Raw genomic sequence first — 19,345 nt, 5'->3', positions numbered from 1 at the left:
AGATTAATTTTTTTAAGAGTTAATGAACAAGCCAAAAAGGGTTTTGGCTCAAAATGAAGGAAATCTCTGGATTTGATTCCTGTCCACTAGATGGCAGGCATTGCACAGGCAACAGTCCCAAAACCTGCCACCAAGATGGGGACAGAGTAGCCCCTTGACCTCCCTCCTTTTATATGGTGCTACAGTACTGAGCACATTTTATGACTTTTTCTACAACCTTAAAAAAAAATCTACATATGTGTGTGTATATATATAGATAGATAGACAGATAGATAGATAGATAAATGTCAGATGAATACAATCTATTATTAATTAATTAATGCCATTGAAGGAATGGCATTAATACACATATAACAGACAGTCAGTTCTTCACAGATGCATGACCCTAAGATGGTGTATTGGTTTTGCAAGGTTTTGGTAGCTAGAGGGCTGATTTCTGTGAGAATATGCCAGAACCTTTCCCCAGTGTTCACAGAACTAGTGCCAGCTGGTTCCAAGGCTGAGCCCATCAGCAACAGTGGTAGTGCCTCTGGGACAGAGTGTTGAAGAAGAACCTCTTGCACAGATATATATATATCCATCCAGAGCAGAGAGGAGTGAGAATATGTGAGAGGAACAACTCTGCAGACACCAAGGTGAGGTGAAGGAGGAGGGTTAGGAGGTACTCTAGGTGCCAGAGCAGAGATTCCTCTGCGGGCCGTGGTAAGACCGCAGTAAGGCAGCTGTGACCCTGCAGCCCATGGTGGGCCACATGGGACCATAAATCCATCTGCAGCCATTGGAAGACCCCATGCCCAAGCAGGTAAATGCCTGAAAGAAGGCTATGACCCCATGGGAAACCTGTGCTGGGGCAGGCTCCTGGCAGGACCTGTAGCCCCATGGAAAGAAGAGCCCACACTGGAGGAGGTTTGATGGCAGGACTTGTGACCCTGCAAGGGATCCACGATGGAGCAGCCTGTTCCTGAAGGACTGCATCCTGTGTAAGGGACCCACAGTGGATGGCAGAAGAGCATGAGGGGTCCTCTGGAACAGGAAGAAGCTGCATAACATGTCATGAACTGACCACAACGCCCCATTCCCTCCTCCCCTTGTGCTACTAGCAGGGAGTGGGTAAATTGTGAATTAAGTTACAGCCGGGAAGAAAGGAGGGTTGGGGTGAAGTGTGAGTAGGGGAAGGGGGTATTGAGATTTGGTTTTATTTCTCTCAGCCTACTCTGATTTGATTGGTATAAACTAAATTAAGTTCCCCAAGCTAAGTCTATGGTGCCCATGATCTTAACTGGTGAGTGATCTCTCCCTTTACTTATCTCAACCCATGAGTCTTTCCTTATATTTTCTCTCCCCTGTCCAGCTGAGAGGAGTTTAGAGTGAGGCTTTAGTAAGCACCTGGAGTCCAGTCATGATCAGGCCACCACAGATGGCAAGTGCCTTCCCCACACAAGCAAAACATTTGGATTGCAAAACAATTTCATAAGAACATGTCAGCATTATTCTACAAAATATTTTAGATGAAAAGAGATCACCCCTCTCTTACCTGTGGTGTAAGCTCAACTTCAAGCTCACCAGATAAATACTGGCGTTCAAATTCAGCGTTCTCTCCAACATATGATGACACCATGCGTTTTATCTGCTTTGTCTGAAGCAGAAGACCGAGCCCAAAATTGTCAACACTGTGTAGAAAATGCCAGACAATATATTTTGATATAAATTTTGTATTATACATCAATGTATTTTCATGCAAATGAAGCACTTAATAAGCTGTAATGACTTAACAAGAAAAAATAGAGTTATCTCCTCCACACATAAGGATTTGAAGACAAAAAACAGATTCCAGCTTTTAGAGGGTAAAGCATCAAAGCTATCATTAAAATTTAAGACCTCAGTGTTCAGACCTCATCTCTTCCAAGGCACAAAATACATCCAAAACTTCTGTTTAAAGTCATTTCACATGTTAACAATATACAGCTTGACAAGTGGTATTATTTGACATATCATATTCTTTAAAAAGCCTTACCAAATTAATAAAAAGTCAGACATGGCTTTGAGTGAATAAAGTCATATTTTTGTTTACACTCCTACTCCCTAGGAAAAAGTGATTGCTTAGCAGCCCAAGGAGAAAGACATTGACATTTATAATGCTAGTTCCTATATGAGGTAAGAAAATGTTTGTATTTAAATTTTCTTATTATAGTAAATAATTTAATCTCTTACTAAATAATCACCTACTCCAACAAAGGATTTAAACACTAGAAACAAGATTTTTTTGTCTGTGTCAGCTGAAACTGAATGCCAGAGATGATGTATAAAACATTTTTCTTGTGCCAGTGCTTCTAAAATTCTGATATCCTCCATGATGTTTATCATGCCATATTGTGTACTATTGGATTAGGAACATTTTTCAGGAGTTCCTGCAACCAAGGTTGCTCTGTAAAAAATGCTACTTCAATTCAAGGAAATATGAGGTTAATGTATAAACATGGAAATAAACATAGATAATATTATAAAGACATGTTTATTTCACTTTTCCAGCACATTATGCAAGATTCCAGCAGACTGGTACATGTGTGTGAAGTTCCTCCACATTTATGTTGGTCTCTGTATCATATAAGCAGAGAACTCAGACCTTCCAGTCCCTCTGCACAAAAGATACCATGATCCAGAATTACCTCACAAAAAATGATGTATATCTGCCATGAGTTCTCAATTCAACATGACTTAATTATCCACACAATGGCTTGACATTTCAGGATAAGAAATAGAGAAAAATATTAAAATAATCATTTAAGATATCAATTACTCAGCACTTTGTACTTAACACACACGTGCTTACAATATATGAATCCTGTTGAAAACACCCTTCATGAAGAAGAGCTATAAAAAAAGGCCAGATTAAAAAACTTTACTATTATGCAGTATTAATTTTCAAATATAAAAGTGGTAATGCTTGCCATAGCACAGGCTGCAGTGCTGCAGGGGAAGGGAGAGGGGCTGAGGGAGTAGGACCAGCACCAGCTCTTCATCTCCAACCACAATACTCCGAGAGCTGCGTGGACAGACATGCAGTCCCAATGCCTTCGCAACTGCATGCATAATGAGCACTATTTTAAGGTTAGGACTATTTTAAGGGGATGGCCCACTTCAGTGCATACTCAAGCATTTTGGAAACTGGATGAGAGGAAGTGAAACAAGCTTCTCTGATCTGGTTCTCTGAATTTATTCTATGTTCTCTAGATACAAAATAATTTGATTAATTATAAAAGCTCACTCCAACTCTGACCGATTAAAAAAAAGTTAGAAGTCTAACTGTGATACAACCTCCAAAGTGCTCTGGTGCCAAAGCCTCGGGACTAAAATGTGCGTTGCCTAGAAACAACCCATGTTTCTAACTCCACACAAGAAAAAAACCCTGCAGTTTGAAACTAGAAGAGCTGAGAATAAAAAAGAAAGAGGAGTCTTGTGGGCAAAAGAGATTACAAAAAAGAATAAAAATAAAAAAGCCATAATTTCCTATATAGATTAATTCAAAGCAGGACAATTCCTCTCGCGTGAAAACCATCAAACTCTGACCTCTCATTATAAAAGGTAGTAAACAAATGTAAAAGACCAGCCAACATGTGATGGCAATTAAATTGGTTGGTGTACCTACAGTACTGTGTGGCAAGAGTAGAGAATTTAAACAAAACTGTGCAGTGCTTTCCGGTGCAAGAACAAGGGGAAGCTTCCTGAACTGCCTGCAAGCCAGAGTTCGCTATTTCTGTGTATCATTCAGGTGGTTAACACTGCTTTTATCTTTACAAAACTTGGAAGTTACCAAATAGAAACAAACACTTCTGCATGAGACAATGAAATACTGTGTGCATTTATGTAGGAAAGGGTCAGGAGCAGATTTGTAACAGTTAAAGAAATTTCTGCTTCATTTCATTAAGATCCACAATCCTTACTCCTACAGTCTCAGAAGCAGCTACTGAAGCATATTGTCCTCAGCAGGATTTTGCATATCATCCTGCAGGATTCCATGTGGAAACACAGAACTCCCTGATCTACTACTGTGAGGTACCTTCTATCAAATAAAATTCAGTAGTTATGAAGAAATTAAGCAGAAAGGTTAATTGCACTAAGGTTATTCTGTCATACTCATGCCACGTTGTTCTTCACTTCTTAAGTCACTCTTTCTTTCTCCTCTCCTCAAATGTAGCAAATTTGTTCAAAAACAAAATTTCTGTGAGGATCTATTACTGAGCACACAGGTCATGTACATTATTTCCCTACCACAATGAGAACAGGAATTTCATATTTCAAAAGTCATGCACCAGGAGGCTCTGCCTGCCTGGTAACACAAAATTACTTCAACTCCCACATGCATTTAATCTTCATAGCAGCACCACAAAATCTTGTTGCCATTACTCATAAAGGATTTTTTTAGATGTACAGTTATTTAAAGTAAATACACTGACATCCATCTCTTTTGAGGATGCAATCTGTATTCAGCTTTCCAGTTAAAATAATCCTTTTGCTTTCACATGCATCAGTTTTCATCTCCCTCCAAAAACCCTTTTAGAGCATTTCAGCCTATTTTATGTTTTCTATGTTTTTCTCTTACATGTCAGTGTCCCAAGAAACACACATTTCACACAGAAAACACTATCCTCACTCCTATTTCCCCTATCCTTTGATTTTCATGTGACATCTTATCCCAGATTACAAATTTCAAAAGCCCTTTGGTTTATGGAAATTTCTTTCAATATAACAGTTCAATGGCAATTTTAAGTTATTAGTTCTCCCTTTCTATATTTTGTTGCTTTCTTGATTGTGTTGTTTTAAGCACAAGAGCTTTTTGAACTTTTCAGCTTTAATTATGTTTCCCGTCAAAATGTTACCCATAAAATATTTGCCTTGCAGGCAACACTCTGTTTATTAAACAGCAATCATAAAAACAAAAAAAAGAACATTTACTGAGTGCATGAAAAGAATACACTCAAAATGCCTATTTTGAAAGCTGGATTCAGTCCTTTAAAAATTTAAACAAAGGTAAATGCAATAAATATGTGCTGCCCTCGATAGGAAGGAAGGAGGCGTGGTACAACTTGACATAATTGTCATGTGCGCTGTCAGAAAAGGGAAAGTACACGTTAGTGCTAGACGCTGAATGCATTTTTACCCTCAAAAATGTTTGGATTTCTACAAGTTTCCCCATTCTGTATTAAGACAAAAAGTGAATCAAAAGAATACATGAAACACATAAAGGAAAGGAGATAAAACTAGGCATTCATCAAGGAGGTCAGTGACCCAAGTTCCCCAAGCTATTGCTGCAGACAAGAAAAATTAAGGAGCTCTGATTGTCTAAAAACACATTCATTCCTGTTTTTTCCCTCTCAGATCTGCAAAAACTTCCTGCTAAAAACTATGTCTGCCTTTTATAACTAAAAAAATTAGCCAAATATGTCTCCTAGACAGATCTAACCCACACATCTCCAGTATACTGGAGTCAAAGGCAACATGTTGGTATTTCACTGCAGATTGTGTTAAACAATAATCTGCTGCTCTCAGCCCTTCTTCTTTGGTGGCTCAAGCATAACGCATTCTACAGCATCACAGGGAAGAAGAGATTACCTAAGTTTCCAGCATGAAAGCCTCACACATCAATAAGCCAAACACAGCCAGATGAAGCAGAAAACAGAAATTTGCATTCTTAGGCAAAAAAAAAGGCTACTTGGAATGTCACACACTCTGGCACAAAACATACAATGCCTTATTGATGGAGGGGGTTGAGTAAAAGGAGACATCACAAGACAATTACAACTCTCCCCTCTTGCTCTCTCCCTCTCTGTCTCTCTCTCTCCCCCTTTTTAAAGAAATACTTGTTTCTTAAAAATGTGGGTGTGGTCAAAACAGACTGGCTGCCTTTACTGGATGGAAAGCAGCATCAATTAGAATGAGGGCCTCCTTCTAGATTTCTTAAAGATTCTCCAGAAGCCGATATTCCTGGGAGATTACACATGACCAAAGATCATTAGTTATGAAATATTAACATGAATACCTTGAGTTTTGGAGAACTAAAACATGTTGGCGAAGAAGCTAACATGATACACCACCTCATCTTTCTCCTCTCATAATTTGGGGACTGGAAAGATAGCAGGATAAAAAAAACATCACCCCTGAAGACTACAGATTGCAAAGGAAAATCATGCAATAAGAATTCTAGGGCAAGGCTCCATCTCAGGCAGAAACTAAAGTTTCTGCAACTAGCTGTTGCAGCAGAAAAATGCACAAAAATGGTCAGTTCTATTTCTGGAAAACAGTTTATGTAAAGACACCAGTCAGCTTCTAGAGATAGACCAGGGAGTCTCTTTAGGCATTCATCAGCTCCAAGAGTTATAATGAAGCATGAAACTTGATAACAGATGGACCTGTTCTAGAAATTTTCTTGGCAATAGACTAGAAGTGGGGAAAGGAAACAACTTCCTCTGACATTCTCCATGTAGAAGATGAGAGGCTGATTTTATTTGCAACATCAGCTTTTCAGTCTTCAAAAGGGTTTGCTTCAAGTTACATGAAATTATGCCTTCTGATAGATCCACAATTCCTAAGGAAGATCAGATATGCTTCCCAACTAAGAGGAATCATTACTTGTGTGGCATTTCTTAGTAGCAGAGACTTAAGCTTTCAGGCTTACAGGGGTGACTATGGCAGGAAACTTTACCAGCATGAAGGTTATGTGGATAGAGGTACCACCTGAGTTCTTAGGGACACACATTCTAAGGTCCACAAAAATAAACTATAATCCTGGCAGCACCAGAGAGATCCCTAACAGCCTTTGTACAGAAAATGAGTAAATGCCTACTAGATGGTGTTTGCTGGAAGACACTGCAGAAAAGTGCAAGCACACCCAGGGCAAAATCAATCTAGACAATCAGTCATATAACAGTTCTTTATAACTCATCTTCTCCAGTCTTACAGCTGGCTCATAACAATGAGACTATGTCCCCCAATATTTTCCCCGTGTGTTACACTGTAAGGTTACTAAACAGCCAGCTCAGATGATACTGTCTTTCTCCTTCTCTGTCCCTCACTTCCAGAAGGGTATCAAGAATAAGAAGATGAGGAATAGGAGTTAACTAAAAGAGAGAGAAAAACACATTCAGCTCACAGAAAGGTAAGATATTCAGAGGTTTAATGCTTATTTGCCTTGTTGTTTTTTCTCTTTAGCGAAATGTCTTGTCACTGTCTTCAGGCACCTTCTTTTCCTAGAACATTTGGAAAGCAAAAAAGAGAGGATGAAGCTCTCTGAAGGAGGGAGGGAGGGAGGGAGGGAGGGAGGGAGGGAGGGAGGGAGGGAGGGAGGGAGGGAGGGAGGGAGGGAGGGAGGGAGGGAGGGAGGGAGGGAGGGAGGGAGGGAGGGAGGGAGGGAGGGAGGGAGGGAGGGAGGGAGGGAGGGAGGGAGGGAGGGAGGGAGGGAGGGAGAACTTTCATTGTTGTTATTCTATAACCAATTCTTCAGCCATCCTGAGTTCTGTATCTATTTTTTTCTCATTTGTCATCACAACAAGAAATTTATCTCCACAGCTGATTTCTCCATAGTTCCAGGTAGTACAAAGTTAGTACACATTTGCCCTGCCAAAATCCTAAATAACCTCCACACTAAAATTAGCTAGATGACCTAGGCAGATTTTCAGGGATTTGCAGTTCACACAGTGCCAGCAATCTAACAGCTGTAACAAAGCATCTGATTAAATCCTTTCGAAAGAATGCAGAATTCTTTTTTTACAAAAATCAAATTGAAATACTCAAATTCACTGAAATATATAGTCTCCTGATTTTGGCAACTTGCCATGCGCAAGATTTTACATAACTCCACTCTTCTCTCTATACCAAGAGAGGTAATAGTCACTGGTGACCTTGTTTCTCATTTCTGAAAGTATTTAATTTGGGATATTTGAAGAATTTCTTATGAATATACAAAAATGACACACAGAATGTAAAATACTCTGAGAGTCCACTTGATCCCATCTCTGTGTACATACAAGCCTCTTTGCCAGTTTCCTCAGACATTTTCAGTTACATTTTAACTTTCTGAATCCAACAATTATCAAATTTGTTCCACTAAGACAATATTATAATATACTTCCATGAAACTATATATAGTAGAATATATACAGAAGTATAATATACTTCCATAATACTATATGGAAGAACTTCATAACCTTCTGTGAATTTAAAATGCAATTTCCACATGATGGTATTTTTTCATATACACATTTACATTTGAATAGGTTTTTAATAAGAGTGAGTAATATAAAGACAGACAGACAGAAAGACAGATAGACAGACAGATATTTTAGTAACAATAACCATAGAATTAAGCCACGTGAGTTACATGCAAGAAAAAACAGGGAATCCATGGCAAAGATGGCAGATATATTCTGGTTTTAACAGAAATATACTATTCAGAGCAATGACTGAAAAATGAGATAACCTTAAACTTTAACTTACAGAATATTTATCAAACCTGTCTTAAATCCAAATTATTTAATTGCTAAGAATAAAAACACCTATTGTGCCTTAGAATATGGGGTGCAATAAGTTTACTACTGATTCTGATCCCATAGAGTACTGCCTTTCAGGGATTTGGGAACCACAAATAGCCCAACCCACTAGGAAAACAAGAGTATTATGCTTAACAGAGCTAAGTAATGGCATTCAGGCATCATGCTCGAAAGTGCAAATGCTTATTTCAAAGCCATCTTTTCCTTCCTAATGTATAACATTGTAACATTAAAAGACCTTAAAAAAGAATACAGATACTAAAGGTTCAAAAAGCTGGTAAGGCCTTGTAAGAACACAGTCCGAATCAGTGATAATCTGACAGATGCTGTCAATCTCCTGTCAGATGATCACCCAGGTGATTAGCAATTAAGATCTTAACTGTAACTTCTCTATTTTTAGTGTAAGTGAAAACCTTTTGTTCAACACTACTGCATTCAAAAAGAATGCATTTTTAAGTCTCATAAGCAGACAAAACCCAAATTCAATAAAACAATCAGACCACATACACAGCTATCACAAATAATGGGCTTCATTTCCATTCTGCAAAACTCAGCCTATTTAGATGGTAGATACAATGAAAATTTTGATTTCAGTATGTAATTATAGCCAAAATTATTTATCCATTTTATTAAGCACAATTAATTTAAAATAATAATTCAATGCACATTTTTTACTTTCATTTAAAATATTTGGCTATGTTGATAGTTTTTGTTGCAACACAGGTCCTTAAACAACAGGTAGCTTACATTAGGAAAGTCTTAGCAAAGGCTGAGCCAAACCATCCAAGTTCCAGGTTCCAAGTAACTTGAAATTAGTATACAAGAAGATACTATGAAATTACATGGAGATGACAAAACAGCCAAAAAGGTACAGTACACTAATCACAGCTGTGTTGGGAATTTACTGAATCAATGCTTAAAACAAGATTTTATTTATTTATTTGTTTATTTACTCATTCATTTTCATTTATTTATTATTTTTATATATATTTTATTAATTTTAACACAGGCAAATGTGGAACGAACCAAATTAGAACAAGAATGAAGACAATCTGTTATAAAATGGTTTTTGATAGCCTACTGAGAATACTCTCAATTTAAAGGGCTTACAAAAACACAGTGTAAATAAAGTATTTACACCATGAACAATATAAGCAAAACAAGTTAGAAGGTATGACAGGTCGTATTTTAGAAGTATACCCATCTATTGCAGTTATATTGCACTATTGCCCTGGTTCACAACCTTCAGTTTCCCCTGCAGCAAGTTGTGTAAATACCAGAGGTACTGGATATTTGAACTGCTTCACTTTCAAACACTTTGCCTTGTTTGGCTTGGCAAAAGAGTAACTGCTGTTAAAGGAGCTGTTTCACTGGCTAGCACACAGCATGAACACGAGCATAATGTGCAGCAGCAGACAATAAGCTGAGCAGTGTCTCAAAGACAAAGAGCACCCCATACACTACTGTACAACCTGTCACTGAAAAGCCTTGAACGGGACAAAACCAGGACTTCACCTGACAGCAATTACATTATTTGAATAAGTTTTTGCAGAAGGACTCTCCTCCCAATTACACTGCAGCACAGAACAGTAAGTAGGATGTGAACTTGTGAACAACCTAGTCCTTTAAAGTTATTTCCAGACACTGCCAAGAATTTCTAGGCTCTGCTGAGCCTTGTTTCCAGCTAGAAAATTTGGCAAGAATGTTTCACTACTTCCTAATTACTGCCTTCCCTTAGATGTAAACGAATTGCTGTCTCCATTGCTGTTATTTTAGTTATAAACAGACAGCTCTGTAACACTCCGTGGTTCTCGTATATTGAAAGGCATGTGATTTAATCCATGTAGCTGCACTGCTCTCCAGAACAGGCTGTCTGTGCATTTGGCTCCTTCCCTGCTCCAATTACAAGCTGCCTGCTAACCCCCACAGGACAAGAAAACCTGACCAATTACCTCCTATTTGCTGTAAGAGCTGGAGAAAAGAAAGCAGCTGCAGTCAAGAAACTGAAACACAGCCAGGCATCAACTGCAGCACAAGGTCACCCAAGAAAAGCACACTAAACCATATGGCAATTTGAAAGTGACAAATTACTCATCCCAGAAGGTGCCTGACACCTCAACACTAAAGGAACAATTCACCCTTTGAATACTGTACTGTACTGAATACTGACTGCTGTAGGGTATATGATTGCTGTGATACTTCAGTTGTAAAGGCATTTAGTAGTCTTGCAATATTTGGTAATACCACTACTTTTGGACACGGTATTAGAAGATACTAAGAAGATGTGTGGTATTAGAAAAGTATGCTTTTTGACAGGCTAATTAGAAGATTAGAAATGGTATCAATTGCTGTGATGGGAATTCTGACTTTATCTCTGATAAAAAGTAAACCTTCAACCTTGTTTCCATCTTGTTTCAACCTTGTTCCTAAACACTATCAAACCATAGCAAGCTAAGTTCCACACACTACAGTTATTTTATTATTAATTAAATTTCAAAATAAATTATACTATTCAATAGGAGAGTAAAACTTATATTTTTACAAACTAGACTTTTAGAAAAACCTCTAGATGCCCTTGAGCACTTTCAAATTGTTACATTGTTCTGTGAAGAACTCTCCAGACTTTTATGAATGTTCACAGAAAACTAGTTTCAAGAAAGCAGGGATTAAATTTTGCTTTCCTGCCAGCAGCCAAGAGTTTTACAGAAATCACTTCCACCTCAAAACCCAAAGAACTCTCAGGAAAGTCAACATTATTTCAACAAAAAATAATTCTAACCTATAACATCAGCAACTATATTCAGAATACAATACAAAATGTCTCCTTTTTCATCCTATTCCACAGTGCTCCTCTTTCCACTTTTTCTCATATTCAGACTATCACCTCCCCCTCAGGAACATCTATGCAATATCTCTATCTGTGAATATATGTGTTATTCAGAAATAAGACTATGAGGAAAATCAATGATGTCTCCTCTAGTGCTTGATCTTTCCACACAAAATTATTTCTGTCTCCTTTTCATCATCCAGAAAATTGTTTGCCACAATATTGTAAGGAGCTTAAGTTTGACTGTGTATGTATCAAATACCAATACAAAGAAATCGTTATCCAATTAATGTGCAATTAGTGTTTTGCATATTACTATTTTTATTTGTTTTCATTAATATTTTATCAATGCACTTCAACAGAAGCGGTTGTAGCTATCTCTCTATATGGAGATCATTACATATTGTGGAGTTTACTACAATAAACGGTTTGTGTAAAAATTAGCCTGAATGAGAAGATGAGAAATTATATATGAAAGAAGTAGTCTTAATTTCAGCCCCACATTAATTTCTTAAGGGGCAAACATTTAAAAAAATAAATCCAAAATCTGAAGACCCATTAAACAGACTCTCCATCCTTTCTTCATAGATATTCTCTGATGGTTTTGTGTTGCTTGGAGTTTTTATAAAGTTACAGAAATACAGTAAGAGGGTCAGAAAGCACCAAACTGAGTTTAAAAAATATATCCCTATTTGGAACTTCACAAAAACACACACATACACACAAAATCACTGATACTACATTTAAAGCCTCTAAGTTAGACTTTCCAATTACAATCAACCAGTTAAATATACAAAAATTTAAATATAAATATTTACAGTAATATAATTGCAACCCTCTACAGCATGACAACTGGTCCTTGAATACATGTAGTACTGAACTTCCTGGGCTACTTCCAAAAATAACAGTTTCAAACCAAGCTGTCTGGTTTATATGAAAATTATGATGGTGAAAAGAAAGATCTTTTTCTTATATATCAGCATTTTCACATAATTGGAATCTTTAGTCTGTACTTATTAAACCACAGACATATGAATACCTACCCTGCATTGTTACTGACTGCTGTTATTCCCTTTACTCCAGTCTTCAGTAAACCTCCAATAAGGTTTTCAGGAATCCCACACAATCCAAAACCTACACAAAATAAAAGAAAATTGCTTATGTAACAAGTGTTTGAAAGAACATAGAATGTTCAGAACTATGGGAATAAAAAAATCTTTTCCGAGTAGAACAAGCTCCTTAGTCAACTAAATAAATCAACATTTCCAGATAGAGTTGCCCTCTAGTACTGGAATCTCCCACTCATGAGACACTTCCCAGTTTGGATGAAAGCTCTTTACCCATCAGAGTGGGCCTTTAGGAAAGGGCTCCATGATCACAGTTCTCCTTACGTGTGCCCTCAACCCTGTACTCATTTTTCCTCCTTCTCTTCCTACCCACTTAACCTTCCTGTCTTTGCTGCACATCCTACAGCTTAGCCTGTAATTACATTGTTCAGCTGGGAGTCTGAACGCACTCGGGATAATATCTGCCTGGAATCACAATAATCTAGATTTCTACCAAGGCACAAGAGCCTCACATTCCCACCTATTATGTGTGGAGGCTAGCTTCTCAGGCAGGTCTGGCAGGCCATGGGGCCTGCAGCTTGCTCTAAAGCTAGCCTCCACAATTATGCAAGACTCCTAAAAGTATGTACTCCTACGCAAATACATCTAAAATGAAATAGCACGTCACACTACAAGCATTACCTTTTCACAGAATGACAGAATCAATTAGGTTCTAAAAGACCCCCTGAGATCATCAAGGCCAGCCTATCTTGGTCTCAAATCTTTTCTTTATGAAATAGCAACAACCAAAAAAAAAAAAAAATTCCTGCAGAAGGATTTTTGCCTCATTACATATCTCCATTGAAGTGTTTTACAATGTTACATTCATTTCTTTTGAAATATTAAAACAACCAAAGAAATAGATAAATCACTTTTTTTAAATGCAAATTGAACAGGATGAAATTGTGGAAAGCTACAATCTACAATATCCAAAAGCTCAAGTCACAGTGAAAGTTAGTATGACGCAATTTCTTGACTCTTCTGGAAATACCACACATAAGTATTAAGTGTAACATAGATAAGTATTATCTTCATTTCCTAACTCAGAAACAGGCTTTGTTCAAGGTCAAAGTGGCCCAGACAAGGCAGTCAAAAGATACAGAGAAATAATCAAGCCAAATTGTATTTGTTCACGATGAGAAACAAGAATGCTATCTTGAAAATTCCCAAGCTCATTTTCTGGATTCAAATAGAATCTTGCTAGTGAGGAAAAAATATTTTTGACGGTCTTTCCCTATGACACAACCTGGATTTTCTCCATACTGAAGGAGTACGCCTCTCATGAGCAGAATAGGAAACCACTTGTTTAAAAAGTCATTCAATTTCATGGATTCTAAAATTAGTTAATAGTAAAAGAAACAAGATAAATGAGTAAAAAGTATCTCATTAACATAACATGATTGCATCCACAAAGAATTTAAATATTTACCACCAACAAGTATAGTTGCCCCATTGGGTATATCTTTTACAGCTTCAACAGGATCAGTGTAAAATTTGGTGTTGCGATGACAGCTGGTAGAAAAATAGCATCCACAAATCTGCAACAACAGTAAAAGAAACAAGTGAATGAACAAAAGGCATTATACAGTAGTTTTGTAATGAAGACCATGCCTCTGGCTAGATAGGGGGAAAAACAGATACAAAAAGATATTGCTGCTTTAAATACTAAGCGGGGAGGGAGGGAGGGGGAATAGAGAGAAGCGGGGGGGAGGGAGGGAAGTACAGTGCAGGTCTCCGAAACAAGAGAATTACGTCCTGAATTACTGACAAATGGTGCCTTTCTGAAAACATATCTACAAACGCAATCCCTCAGCACAAGTTGGAGCCAACCACAGACTTCTTAAACCTGTATATTGTTACATGAGCTTCAAAGGCATCCCAACACTAAACATAAACAGAAACTGCTGAAAGAAAGATAACACCACCACAAAATTTCAGTGGAAGCCACAGAACAACAGGAAGGACAGCACTGTGCCGGCAGTATGGTAAGCAGGGACACCCTTCCACAGACTGAACCCTCCCCCAGTTTCCTTGTGCAATCTTGGAGCTTTCAAATGCAGTCTTAGAGATCCTCATGTTGTTGAAGAACAGCCCAGAATCAAGGAGACTTCAAGAAATGCATGAAATATGAAGGGCAAGAGGGAAATCAATACAAATCCCACCCCCAAACCTGGACCTCAGTGCAAAGCCATTACACAGTAGTCACCATAACTTATGTATGCACTGTTATGTACCTAGGTCATCTTTTTCTCTTTAAGTATTTACTACAAATACCATGCATTACAACAAATAATCAAATATTCGTTCAGGCACCAGAAGAAAAAATTGACACCTAAGTCACTATGTTGAAACAGTCTCAATAAATTCAGAAAATCTGGAAGCTAAAGTACTACCTAATGGTCTTTCAAATCCTAGCTTGATAGAAAGAGTGAAAAAATTTATACTGTGAAAAAGGGAGAAACAATAATAAACAAGGTAATTACACATTTTGAAGACAAAAGTCCAATTCTTCCCTGAAGAGTTACCTTAAGAGTTACCTACAGTTATAGCCAGGGCAACAAATTTTGGCTCTGTTTCAATATTACACAAGCTGTTCTCTTTTTATAATTAAAGCTGCAGGAGTTTATACTGAATATTAAGAAAACCTTTCTGAATGGAAGCTTACCTCCTTCCCAGTGGAGACACTGATGTTCCTCTGCTTTGATAGGGTCAATAAAAAATCAGTACATGGGTCATAAGAAACAATGTCATGTGAGAAAAACTGCAACAGCCTTGTGCATGCCAAATTATACCATGAATGTTTCTCCACTGATCCATGGTACTTGAAAAGTCACGGAGTCAGGTGCAGTCCCTTGAGACTTCCCTGAGGGAATACATTGTGCCCATCTTTATAAGAAGGGTAAGAAAAGAGGACGCCAGGAACTACCAAGCTACCAACCTCCCCTCTGTGCCTGGGAAGGCCATGACACAGATCCTCCTAGAAGTTGTGCTAAGGCACAGGGGGGATTGGGAGATGATGCAGGACAGCCAGTACAAGGACAGCCAGTGAGGGCAATCCCTGCCTGATCATACCAGACCTTCTGTGACAGAGTGACCACATCCGTGTACAAGGGAAGGGCTACAGATTCATCTGCACACTTCTGTAAAGCCTTTGATACAGTCCCCCACAACATGCTTTTCTCTAATTTGGAGAGAGATGGATTTGATTGGATGGATTTGGTGGATGGTGGAGGAATAGGTTGGATGGCCACATCCAGAGGGAAGTGGCCAATGGCTCAGAGTCCTGATGGATATTGGTGATGCATGCTGCTTCTCAGGGGTTGTCATTTCTCAATGACAAAGAGAGATCAACTACATGCTCAGCCAGTTTCTTGGTGACACCAAGCTAATCAGTACAGCTGATAACCCTGAGGGATGCAATGCTATCCAGAGGGACTTGGACTGGCTCAAATTGGCCCATAGGAATCTTATAGGGCTCAACAAGGCCAAAGGCTGGTGCTGCGCCTGCACTAGGGAAATAAGGCCTGAGTACAGACTGGGAGAGGAACTTATTGACTAACTGGTGCTGCTGGTGGGTGAGAAGCTGGACATGCCCTGGCCATGGCACTCACAGCCCAGAGAGCCAAAAGTGTCCTGGGCTGCATCAGAGCCCCGTGGGCAGCAGGGGAGGGAGGGGATTCTGCCCCTCTGCTCTGCTGAGACCCACCTGGAGCACTAGATCCAGAGCTGGCGTTCTCTGAACAGGAAGGTCTGACATGGACCTGTCAGAGCAGGTCCAGAGGAGTATAAAGTGCTGGCAGCCTTGGGAATCACAGTACTACAGGACTGCAAGAAGGTCCAAGGGCCAGGGCTGGCGGGAGGCCAAGGCCTCTGCTGTGTCCCTGTACCCACACATAGGAAAATATTTCAGAGGCCACGTGGTACCTTTTCTTTAATCTTCCCAACTGTGTGCAACAGTGGTGAACAGAGCCATATGTGTTACACAAGCGTACATTCGCAGGTAGGATGTCTCTAACAAGTGTATCTGCTCTTCTATTCTAAATATGTTCTTCTCCTAGTCTCTTTCCTACCCACCCCATTGTTTGAGAGCAATGGGCTTTAAGGGACCTGAGGCACCAGGGATCACCTATGCTTCCCTGCACACCAAGGCAGTAAGCTAACACCTCAAGAACTGACAGCAATTCTGGCAGGTTTAAGAAAGTAACCTGGGGACAGGTGAGCTCCTTCCTAGAATAATCAACAGAATTGAATTATCTGGAAAAGCAAAAGTACTACTTAGTAAAACAAAATCTGAGAGTGCTAAGATTTGACCATAAAGATATCAGTAGTAGTAAACACAGGCATGAGAAGGTGAGCTTTTTCAAGTAAAATAAAGACACAATGACACTTCTGGCTGAAGATACAAAAAAATAATTTTGCTGTAGTTACATGTGGGCTGGAAACCATTAAATATGTGAGATTTGGCAGAAGCTTCCCATGGGAAGGGAGCTGCATGTCTGCACGGCACCCGTTTATGGATAGCAGTAGATGGCGGGGCTGCCAGCGAGCCGTGCACACCTGCTGCCCACCTCCGGGAGAGGAGGCGGTGAGAGCGACATGGGAATATACAGTAGCACACTGTAAGTGTGCTGCCTTTTGAAATTACGGCGATCTAAAATAATAATAACAGTAATAATAATAATAATAAGTTAAATATAAAAACAAGACCAAAAAACCTCAAAGCCAACCCTCTGTGCCAGCCTCTCAAGGTCACCGCATCCCCACCAGCCGCCGGGCCCGGGCCTGCTGCGGGGCCGCGCTCAGCCCTCCCTCCTCCTCCCCGCGGGGCTGCCGCGGGACAAGCCCCTCGAGAACAAAGCCATCACTTTCCCTCGGGGCGGGAAGCGACTCCTCCGGGGCCGCAGGGCGGCCGCTACCCTGGGGCTTGGCTACCCCCGCCACACAAGCCATACACGCCACACACGCCGATCCCGGCGAGCCGGGTCCCCGCCAAGGTCACCCGGCGGGCAGGACGAGGCGGAGGAGCTCGGACCCGCCTTTCCCGCCGCCCCTCGCCCCTACCTCAGCCCTGCGCGCGGCGGGGAGGAGGATGCGGCGGCCGAGGGGCGGCAGGAGGAATTTGAAAGCCGCCATCTTCGCGCTGCGTGGCTGTCGAGGAGAGGAGCGGGGTCCGCGGCCGGGCCGGGCTGAGGCGGTGGCTGCGGGAGCACAACGCGGGACGCGGGGAACAGGAGCGGCGGGACGGCGGAACCCGCGGGCGGAGGGAAGGCGAGGGGCTCGGCCCTGACGTGCGCTGACGTCGGTGCGCCCTAGGCGGGGCTGCTGACTTGAGGGGGGCCGGAGAGTTGAGCGCCTCCGCTCTCCCCTCGGCAGCCGGCTCCGTCCGGGACCCGGGAGAGCTGTCCAGCCGCCCCGCGGCTGCCGAGCACAGGCAGCCCGGTCTGAGCGCTGTCCCATGGGCGGGAGCAGCCCCCACTCCTGTAGTTTCCACTGATACCTCCGCTCCATCGTCAGCCGTTTGTTCATAAAAACTATCAGAACCTGCGCAAAACATAGGTGAGCAAACTGTGTCAACCAGCAGCACATCAGTGTCAAAATCTTACAATCACTTCAGAGAACAAGAGTTTTTCCTGGTTTTCCTTCCTTTTTCCTGTTTCCTTTACCACGATTTCCACAGATGGACAACTTGGATGTGCCACCTCAGCTGTTTGCCCCGTAAAGTTACGGTGGTTTAAATTTCTGTGTTGTCACTGTGACCAAGGACTAGCAGCACAAGAATTAAGCAAAGGGCAGAGGCTATGTGGTTAAATTTCCAATGCATCAGTGTCAGGGTGACCCAGACTCCAAAAAGCACATGGTCTCCACAAGGCGCAGGGATGCTATGTTTGGGTGGGAAAATGTTACTAGAATAGATGTATACTTGAAGCAGCAGCCACGTGATGTGAACTGCTGGCCCTTTTGCTGCTGCTAGAAGGAAAATTCAAAGTATGCCTCTGCTATTATTTACACTTCCTAAAAATACCCCAAATGATCAGTGCATGCCTAAAGATGCCCAATGCAACAGAAGGATTCACAAAAAAAATGTGAGAAGCTGTTTAAAGGCAGGAAAATGGAAATTCTTCTCACGCACATGACAGGCGGTCACACTTTCTGGCAGGTCTTGCTGACCCTTGTCTTGTATCCAGGCAGTTTCCAACACAGCTGCCAGCCTCACTGTAATTTGCCATTGTGCTAATCAACATGCGGAAGAATAAGTTAGAAGGAAAACAATGTCTTCAGAGTGTGTTGCTGGCCTACAAAGTGTTTCTGCAGAACCCACCCATTTTATTCAGAACACTGGTCCCACCTTGCTGGTGGTGGTCAGTGGCCTGTGGCATGCCACTCTCTTATATAAGCATTTTGAAAACGCTGGTTCCTGTACTTACAGTTCACATAACAGGCAAATCTTGCAGATACCAGTGAAATGTGGTGAGGACACCTCCACTATTGTGAGGGTTTTTAGTAGTTTTCTACTTATTCACCATACTTAGCTAGTCAGTTAAGTCCAGGATGGTTCCAAGTGAAAAAAGCTACAAATTACAGGGGCATAATGAACTAAAACCAAAATAACAGCACAGCTTGTATTCTTCTGGGACTAAGCACTTGTATAAAATTTCACTGGATTTCTGAACCTTGGTTCTACCTAGATCTCATATAAACAAGTAAATTCCTTAAGTCATGTCTCCTTTCATAACAAAATTTCCCTAAGCATAGAAAAACTTACCTAATGAAAATTTATTCTCTTCAGTTCAGTAAGCTATCCTCCTTTAAACCAGCAGTGTGCACTCTAGAAACTATCAAAGTGTTCAGTGTTGAGTATTTTTTATATA

The 19,345-nt window shown here is 40.5% G+C and overlaps 1 protein-coding gene across 1 annotated transcript in view; it reads right to left on the bottom strand.

Moving 5' to 3' along the window:
• OXCT1 (3-oxoacid CoA-transferase 1) overlaps positions 1–17,871 on the bottom strand; it is an 85,588-nt gene extending 67,717 nt beyond the window's left edge. Inside the window, exons 1-4 of the mRNA XM_058864832.1 lie at positions 17,538–17,871; positions 13,906–14,014; positions 12,414–12,504; positions 1,535–1,670 (exon numbers count right to left, since the gene is read on the bottom strand). Coding sequence (XP_058720815.1) covers positions 1,535–1,670; positions 12,414–12,504; positions 13,906–14,014; positions 17,538–17,609 — 408 coding nt within the window. The 5' untranslated portion in view covers positions 17,610–17,871. The remainder of the gene's footprint in view (positions 1–1,534; positions 1,671–12,413; positions 12,505–13,905; positions 14,015–17,537) is intronic.
• Between the last annotated feature and the right edge of the window lie 1,474 nt (positions 17,872–19,345).

Source organism: Poecile atricapillus, chromosome Z (genome assembly GCF_030490865.1).
Source record: "Poecile atricapillus isolate bPoeAtr1 chromosome Z, bPoeAtr1.hap1, whole genome shotgun sequence".
NCBI classification, from domain to species: domain Eukaryota; kingdom Metazoa; phylum Chordata; class Aves; order Passeriformes; family Paridae; genus Poecile; species Poecile atricapillus.
Note: the sequence above shows the minus strand (reverse complement) of the source record. Positions and strands in the feature narration are given on the sequence as shown.